General features: G+C 46.1%; 2 protein-coding genes across 2 annotated transcripts; both read left to right on the top strand.

The window, feature by feature from the left end:
* Positions 1-3,069: 3,069 nt before the first annotated feature.
* Positions 3,070-3,714, top strand: LOC135214637 (uncharacterized). The gene has a single exon (XM_064248973.1). It carries the CDS (start codon positions 3,070-3,072, stop codon positions 3,712-3,714), a length of 645 nt encoding a protein of 214 aa, XP_064105043.1.
* Positions 3,715-3,938: 224 nt separating this feature from the next.
* On the top strand, positions 3,939-4,964 carry LOC135214636 (serine/arginine repetitive matrix protein 2-like). Its single transcript, XM_064248971.1, has one exon. The coding sequence runs from the start codon at positions 3,939-3,941 to the stop codon at positions 4,962-4,964; it is 1,026 nt and encodes a 341-aa protein (XP_064105041.1).
* Positions 4,965-9,464: the final 4,500 nt, after the last annotated feature.

Here is a 9,464-nt window from a genome sequence, read left to right as displayed (position 1 = left end):
ACCATGAATCGAGAAACAATGACCAGGAGTCACCAGGGACCAGGAACTAGGACCCGAGAAACAGGGACCAGGAATCACCAGGGACCAGGAACTAGGACCCGAGAAACAAGCACCAGGAATCAACAGGGACCAAGAACCAGGACCCAAGAAACAAGGACCAGGAATAACAAGGGACCAGGAACTAGGACCCAAGAAACAAGGACCAGGAATAACTAGGGCCAGGAACCAGGAGTTGAGAAACAATGACCAGGAGTCACCAGGGACCAGGAGCCGAGAAAGGAGACCGGGAATCAAAAGGGACCAGGAACCGAGAAACAAGGGTCAGGAACCAGGAACCAAGAAAGAAGGACCAGGATTCACCAGGAACCAGGAACCGAGAAACAAGGGCCAGGAACCATGAGTCAAGAAACAAGGACCAGGAATCACCAGGAACCAAGAAACAAGGGCCAGGAACCAGGAGTCAAGAAACAAGGACCAGGAATCACCAGGGACCAGGAACCAAGAAACAAGGGCCAGGAACCAGGAGTCGAGAAACAAAGACCAGGAATCACCAAGGACCAGGAACCGAGAAACAAGGGCCAGGAATCAATCATCAAGGACCAGGAACAGAGAAACAAGGGCTAGGAACCAAGAGTCGAGAAACAAGGACCTGGATTCAATCATCAAGGACCGGGAACCGAGAAACAATGGCCAGGAACCAAGAGTCAAGAAACAAGGACCTGGAATCAATCACCAGGGACCAGGTACCGAGAAACAAGGGCCAGGAACCAGGAGTCGAGAAACAAGGACCAGGAATTACCAGGGACCAGGAACCGAGAAAAAATGGCTAGGAACCAGGAGTCGAGAAACAAGGACCAGGAATCACCAGGGACCAGGAACCAGTTGTCGGGAAACAAGGACCAAGAAATCCACCAGGACCAAAAAAACCAGGAAGATCGAGAAAACGACGGATCAAGGAATCAACCAGGCGACCAGGAACCAAGAAACGAGGGCCAGGAGTCAGAAGGGACCAGGAACTATGAGCCGAGAAACAAGGACCAGGAATCACCAGTGACCAGGAACCGAGAACCAAGGCCCAGGAACCAGGAGTCGAGAAACAAGGACCAGGAATCACCAACCACCAAAAACCAGGAGTCGAGAAACAAGGACCAGGAATCACCAGGGACCAAGAACGAGATACAAGGGCCAGGTACCAGGAGTCTAGAAAAATTAACCAGGAATCACCAAGAACAAGGAACCAGGAGTTGAGAAACAAGGACCAGGAATCACCAGGGACCAGGAACCGAGATAAAAGGGCCAGGTACCAGGAGTCCAGAAACAAGGACCAGGAATCACCAGGGACCAGGAACTGAGAAAGAATGGCCAAGAACCAGGAGCCGAGAGACAAATACCAGGAATCACCAGGGACCAGGAACCGAGAAACAAGGGCCAGGATCAAGGAGCCCAGAAAAAAGGACCAGAAATCACCAGGGACAAGGAACCGAGAAACAAGGGCCAGGAACCAGGAGCCGAGAAACAAGGACCAGGAATCACCAGGGACCAGGAACCGATAAACAAGGGCCAGGAACCGAGAAACAAGGGCCAGGAACCAGTAGTCGAGAAACAAGGACCAGGAATCACCAGGGACCAGGAACTGAGAAACAAGGGCCTGGTACCAGGAGTCGAGAAACAAGGACCAGGAATCACCAGGGACAAGGAACCAAGAAACAATGGCCAGGAACCAGGAGTCGAGAAACAAGGACCAGGAATCTACAGGTACCAGGAACCGAGAAACAAGGACCAGGAATCACCAGGGACCAGGAGCCGAGAAACAAGGATCAGGAATCATCAGGGACCAGGAACCTAGAGACAAGGGTCAGGAACCAGTAGCCAAAAAACAAGGACCAGGAATCACCAGGGACCAGGAATCGAGAAACAAGGGCCGGAAACAGGAGCCAAGAAACAATGACCAGGAATCACCAGGGACCAGGAACCGTGAAACAAGGGCCAGCAACCAGGAGTCAACAAACAAGGACCAGGAATCACCAGGGCCCAGGAGCCGAGAAACAAGGACCAGGAATCTCCAGGTACCAGGAACCGAGAAACAAGGACCAGGAATCACCAGGGACCAGGAGCCGAGAAACAAGGATCAGGAATCATCAGGGACCAGGAACCTAGAGACAAGGGCCAGGAACCAGTAGCCAAAAAACAAGGACCAGGAATCACCAGGGACCAGGAATCAAGAAACAAGGGCCGGAAACAGGAGCCAAGAAACAATGACCAGGAATCTCCAGGTACCAGGAACCGAGAAAGAAGGGCCAGGAACCAGGAGTGGAGAAACAAGGACCAGGAATCACCAGGGACCAGGAACCAAGAAACAAGGGCCAGGTACCAGGAGTCGGGAAACAAGGACCAGGAATCACCAGGGACCAGGAACCAAGCAACAAGGGCCAGGAACCAGAAGTTGAGAAACAAGGACCAGGAATCACCAGGGATCAGGAACCGAGAACAAGGGCCAGGAACCAGGAGTCAGGAAACAAGGAACAGGAATCACCAGGGACCAGGAACCGAGAAACAAGGGCCAGGAATCAGCAGGGACCAGGAACAACGAGTCGAGAAACAAGGACCAGGAATCACCAGGAACTAGGAACCGAGAAACAATGGCCAGGAACCAGGAGTCGAGAAACATGGACCAGGAATCACCGGGGACCAGGAACCGAGAAATAAGGGCCAGGAACCAGGAGTCGGGAAACAAGGAACAGGAATCACCAGGGACCAGGAACCGAGAAACAAGGGCCAGGAATCAGCAGGGACCAGGAACCACGAGTCGAGAAACAAGGACCAGGAATCACCAGGAACTAGGAACCGAGAAATAATGGCCAGGAACCAGGAGTCGAGAAACATGGACCAGGAATCACCGGGGACCAGGAACCGAGAAATAAGGGCCAGGAACCAGGAGTCGGGAAACAAGGAACAGGAATCACCAGGGACCAGGAACCGAGAAACAAGGGCCAGGAATCAGCAGGGACCAGGAACCACGAGTCGAGAAACAAGGACCAGGAATCACCAGGAACTAGGAACCGAAAAACAATGGCCAGGAACGAGGAGTCGAGAAACAAGGACCAGGAATCACCAGGGACCAGGAACCGAGAAACAAGGGCCAGAAATCAGGAGTCGAGATACAAGGACCAGGATCATCAGGGACCAGGAACCGAGAAACAAGGGCCAGGAACCAGGAGCCGAGAAACAAGGACCAGGAATCAACAGGGACCAGGAATCAACAGGAACCAGGAATCAACAGGAACCAAGAAACAAAGCCAGGAACCAGGAGTCGAGAAACAAGGACCAGGAATCACCAGGGATCAGGAACCAGGAGTTGAGAAACAAGGACCAGGAATCACCAGATCCCAGGAACCAAAAAACAAGCGCCAGGAACCAGGAGCCGAGAAACAAGGACCAGGAATCACCAGGGACTTAGAACCAAGAAACAAGGCCCAGGAACCAGGAGTCGAGAAACAAGGACCAGGAATCACCAGGGACCAGGAACCAGGAGTCGTGAAACAAGGAACAGGAATCACCAGGGACCAGGAACCGAGAAACAAGGGCCAGGAACCAGGATTCGAGAAACAAGGACCAAGAATTACCAGGGACCAGGAACCGAGAAACCAGGGCCAGGAACCAGGAGTCGAGAAACAAGGACCAGGAATCACCAGGGACCAAGAACCAAGAAACTAGGCCCAGGAACCAGGAGTCGAGAAACAAGGACCAGGAATCACCAGGGACCAAGAACCAAGAAACTAGGCCCAAGAACCAGGAGTCGAGAAACAAGGACCAGGAATCACCAGGGACCAAGAACCAAGAAACTAGGCCCAGGAACCAGGAGTCGAGAAACAAGGACCAGGAATCACCAGGGACCAAGAACCAAGAAACAAGGCCCAGGAACCAGGAGTCTAGAAACAATGACCAGGAATCACCAGGGACCAGGAACCAGGAGTCGAGAAACAAGGACCAGGAACCGAGAAACAAGGGCCAGGAACCAGGAGTCGAGAAACAAGGACCAGGAATCACCAGGGACCAAGAACCAAGGCCCAGGAACCAGGAGTCGAGAAACAAGGACCAGGAATCACCAGGGATCAGGAACCAGGAGTCGAGAAAAAAGGACCAGGAATCACCTGGGACCAGGAACCAGGAGTCCAGAAACAAGGACCAGGAATATCCAGGGACCAAGAACCAAGAAACAAGGGCCAGGCACCAGGAGTCGAGAAACAATGACCAGGAGTCACCAGGGATCAGGAACCAGGAGCCGAGAAACAAGGACCAGGAATCACCAGGGACCAGGAACCGAGAAACAAGGGCCAGGAACCAGGAGTCGAGAAACAAGGACCAGGAATCACCAGGGACCAGGAACCAGTTGTGAAACAAGGACCAGGAATCACCAGGGACCAGGAACCGAGAAACAAGGGCCAGGAACCAGGAGTCGAGAAACAAGGACCAGGAATCACCAGGACCTGGAACCAAGAAACAAGGGCCAGGAACCAGGAGCCGAGAAACAAGGACCAAGAAAATTCAGGGACCAGGAACCGAGAAACAAGGTTCAGGAACCAGGAGTCAGGAAACAAGGAACAGGAATCACCAGGGACCAGGAACCGAGAAACAAGGGCCAGGAACCAGGAGTCGAGAAACAAGGACCAGGAATCACCAGGAACCAGGAGCCGAGAAACAAGCACCAGGAATCACCAGGGACCAGCAACCGAGAAACAAGGGCCAGGAACCAGGAGTCGATAAACAAGGATCAGGAATCAGAGACCAGGGACAAGGAACGGAAAAATAAGAACCAGGAACTGAGAAACAATGACCAGGAACCACGAAGCATAAACCAGGAACCAATGATCAGGAAACAGAGACCAGAGTCCAAGAACCATGGGCCAAGAACCACGAACCATAGACAAGGAAACAGGAACCAAAGACCAGGAAACAGTAACTAAAGACCAGGAAACAGAGACCATATGGACCAAGAAACAGGAACCAAGGACCTTGGACCAAGAACCGATAAACAAGGACCAGGAACCACGAATCACGAACCATGGACCAGGAACCGAGATATAAGAACCAGTAACCAGGGACTAGGAACCACGAACCATGGACCAAGAACCGAGAAACAAGATCCAGTAACCGTGAACCAGAGACCAGGAACCGAAAGCCATTACTTTATCAGATGATAACCATACCAGGTGGTCTTCCTCAATGAGCACTCCAGGACCAAGACGTACTTTTGTCTTCACGAGCGCCATCAACCCCAAGGCAATGATTAAGCAATATCTCAGCATCTGAACAAGAACGAGACCAAAAAAAAAAGTTTTTCTGTCAGTTATCTAATTCTTTAAAATGATATTTACATCAAGTCAAAAATTCGACTTTCCCCATTACCAAAATATATGATGTATCCTTGTAGGACTTGCTACTCAAATTGACCCCTTACATACTTCTCCATGGAATGTCATAATCAGCATCTCTGAAAACAGTGCAAATCTCCGAGTAATCAACTCCTAAAGGAAAAATCAGCAAAAATCCACCTGTGACTACGTCATGTGCTCGAATTGCCACTATAGATTTGGGTCTTAGTCAGACATTGCAACCTCAAGAAAATTCGTTATTCTCCAAATAGCTCGAAAAAATTCATACTGGACACAAAAATTTTATCCCTAGGAAATCACCAAAGGTACCCAAAAAATTGTCCTCGAAAACCACAACTCATTCATGATACTACCAAGCAAGTTATAAAAATAAAACTTGTATAACCACCTTCGTCGGGAATTATAAAACCATAGAAAACCACATTTCACCCCCTTCTTGGCTCGTAAAACGCCCTAAAAAAAAAAAAAAAATATAACCACAAGAAAAACCACCGCCAAAGAGTTATAGCCACAAAAAAAAAAAAAAAAATCAGCCCCAAAACCCCATACACGCCAGGGAACTTACTACTACGTGTTTATCATCATAATTTCCTCAGCGTAACAAGAAATTTGGACCATATTTTCAAAACCAATTTTTTCACACGTAAAATATTGACCTCTGACTCTTAACGCCAAAAACGCCGCCAGTTTGCGGCATAACACATAAAAAAAAAAGAAAAATAGTAGAAGAAATGAAAAAGAAAAAGAAAAAACTTTTTCGTTTCACCATCAATTTGAAAAAAACCTAGAAAAAAATGCAACTGCGCAACATTATTTTGTTGTTTACGCACAACCAAGCTTACCAATTTTCCTTTTCAGTTTTGATATATGTGTTAATTTTCGGACCGGACCTGTTTTTTCCTCTAAAGACTACAAATCTGTTTCCAATTTTTCCTTTTCCTCAATGACTCTAAAAAGGACCCTCAAAATTTCAGACCCCGAATTTGTAGTTTAAGGCTCATTTCCTCACATTAATTTTTGGAATACCTTTGGTTTCTCCGACATTTGATCTTGGGATTCAGATGTTTTGCTATTACTTCTCCTCTTACCAATCTGTCGAGTCGGGGTCTCGAGCATTACGGCTGAGAAAACAAGCATGTCTCTCTCCTCGCTGTAAGCTATCAATGACTTCGATTGGTATCCTCCCCATGATTGCAGGTATAGTTACCAAGATCGAATGCTGCCTCGTGCTGGGGGCAACCGCAAACCCAAAGCTTTCAAATGGAGGACATTTGAAATGGAATCACTAACCATCAAGTGTTAATATTAATGTCTAACAATATCCAATATATCTGTCCAATTTTTTGTTTATCAATTACCCACCCACCCTACAGTCTTCCTGAAGAGCTTTCGAGGCACTTTCCTGATGTTTGCTCGTTCACACAACCCATTAGCTTCAGGTCTGTATGGAATCATTGTTACTTTGTGAATCTCCATGAGTTCCGCTAAAAATTTCTAAAGTTTTGTTTACAAATTTTCTGCCATTGTCGGTCAATAAAACCTCGGGTGAGCCATAATCTGCAAATGATACCATTGAAAAATGCTATAGCTACTTCTTCAGCTGTTTTGTGCTTAAGTGGAAAAATTTCTACAGTCCTCGTCAGTTCATCTATTATTACTAAAATTACTTATTCGCATATCTAGACTCACAAAAATTTCCTTGGATATCCATATCTATTCTCTGAAAAGGTCTACTTGGTATCGGATATGACACTAATTTGCATGAAGTTATCCTTGCAGGTTTGCATGCATTGCATACTGTACAGTTTTTCACAAAATTTTCCATATCTTTTCCCATGTTTTTCCAAATGTATTTAGCAAGCGCCTTATTATACGTTTTTTCTATCCCCAAGTGCGGACTACCGAACCTGCAATGTACTATATCCAAGATCACTGGAATTAGGACTTTCAGAATTACGATCTGTGTCGTATCTCCTTTACTTTCACTAGTTCTCAATTTATATTTAATTTTCTTGACCAATAGATTACCTTCTAACTCTAAACCCGAAAAAGGCAACTTGTAACGTTTCCTTATGTCTAATTCCCCTCTAAGAAAGGCTTTTGCGTCTGCCAAAATCTCATCTTCATCCTGCCTTTGCTCTATGAGACTTGTATCCCATTGTATAGACTCGCTAGTGATCAGCGCAACTTGAGATCCTCTTGTGTCATAAAAACTTCTAGTAAGGGCGTCCGCAGCTACTACATTTAATTTGCCTTCTATATATTTGAGCTTTGCATCGAAATCTCTGATAGTTAGAAACCATCGAGCTCTTTTAGGCAACAAATCGGGCTTATCAAAAAGATCTAATAATGGCTTGCGGTCTGTAAGGACTTCTACTTTATTCCCCATCAATAGCATTTTAAAATGAACCAAACTTGATACTATTGCAAAGGCTTCTTTATCTATGGTAACCATTGATCTCTCATTGCTGCCTTTTGTCCTGAACTTCCCGCTATAAAAGGCTATGGGATGGAATTTCCCATCAAACTTTTGCATAAGGCAAGCACCTATACCCTCCTGACTGGCATCAGTCACTAATGTGAATGGTTTGCTGAAATCTGTTAACTTCAGAACAGGGGGATTCATTAACGCGTCCTTAAGCTTTTGAAAACTCTCAGACTGGGGTTTCCCCCATTGAAATTGAACGTCTTCCCGCACTCCATCCGTTACGGGAGCTGCTATATTAGAAAACCCTTTCACAAACCTCCTAAAGGAACCGGCGATACCCAGGAATGACTTAATTTCTTTCTTTGATCTCGGGGTGCGAAAATTCGCTATTGCCTTGACTTTATCGTCATTTACTCTAACCCCTTCCTTGGGTATGATATGGCCTAGATATGTGATTTGCTTTTTCAAGAATGAACACTTAGCTAGCTTAATTTTCAACCCCGCTTATCTAAGCCTCCTAAGTACTTCTGTAAGCACTTCCAGGTGTTGCACGATCGTGTCTGTTGCGACCAAAATATCATCCATATATACAAAAACATTTTTACCCAATAACCCGTGCAAAACTATATTTACGAACCTGGTAAAAGTCATCGGACTGCCCGATAAACCGAACAACATTCACGTAAATTCATAATGTCCCTTGGGCACTGAAAATGCCGTATATTCCTTACTACTCTCACTAAGAGGGACCTGCAGAAAACCCTGCACTAAATCTATTGAGCTATAAATATTATGTCCCCCAATTTCTACAAAAAGATCTGGTATGCACGCGACTGGGTAACGGTCAGGGATTGTCTTTTCATTTAAACGTCTAAAATTGACGCATACATGGATAGAACTGTCCCCTTCTTAGGCACTACTAACAAGGGAAAGTTGTATGGAGACACACTAGGCCTAATGATTCCTTCTTCTTTCCATTTATTGTCTCTACCTGTTCTCTGATTTTGAAAGGTATGCGGTATTCAGGAATATAAATAGGTTTTGTGCCACTCTCCAAATTTACCTTATGCTCTAACACATTAGTCAATCCCAGTTTATCGCCTTGTAAGGCTACTGTATCCCCAAATTCTGCCAAGAGCTCGCTTACTGCTTCAACATGCTCACTATAATCCGCATTAGCTAAATGTTCTCTAAATATTCGTTTCCTTGATTGCATTTCTATGCCTCTGAAAACTCAGGTTTCCCCTCTACGATAGCCACTGAACCACTGTCACTACTCCAATCTTGGAGATCCAATACATATGTATTCCTTTGGTATTTCCTAACTGTATCATTACAGTTTAATAATTCTAACCATGTAACACCAGTGTTTGATACTCTGTTCACTGATGCCGTGCTAATAATCCCTCTTAGCTTCTCACTACCCTCAATGACACACACATCCGAGGGTTTTCTCACTTCCCTCAACTTGACTTTTACCATAGTCTTTGAACCTGGCATTAACACAACATCCTCTGATAAAACACCTTTATATTTGTGGTAAGTACCTCCCCATTCCACGATCCCATAAACATCACCACCCTTGGTTCTCATTACATCCACCCCATTGTTAGTATCAGAAATAATATCAATATTAGCATCAG

This window comes from Macrobrachium nipponense, chromosome 46 (assembly GCF_015104395.2).
Source record: "Macrobrachium nipponense isolate FS-2020 chromosome 46, ASM1510439v2, whole genome shotgun sequence".
Lineage (NCBI taxonomy): Eukaryota > Metazoa > Arthropoda > Malacostraca > Decapoda > Palaemonidae > Macrobrachium > Macrobrachium nipponense.
Note: the sequence above shows the minus strand (reverse complement) of the source record. Positions and strands in the feature narration are given on the sequence as shown.

Coding starts and splice junctions, on each gene's coding strand:
- LOC135214637 (XM_064248973.1), top strand. CDS start 3,070: ATGGCCAGGAACGAGGAGTCGAGAAACAAGGACCAGGAATCACCAGGG.
- LOC135214636 (XM_064248971.1), top strand. CDS start 3,939: ATGACCAGGAATCACCAGGGACCAGGAACCAGGAGTCGAGAAACAAGG.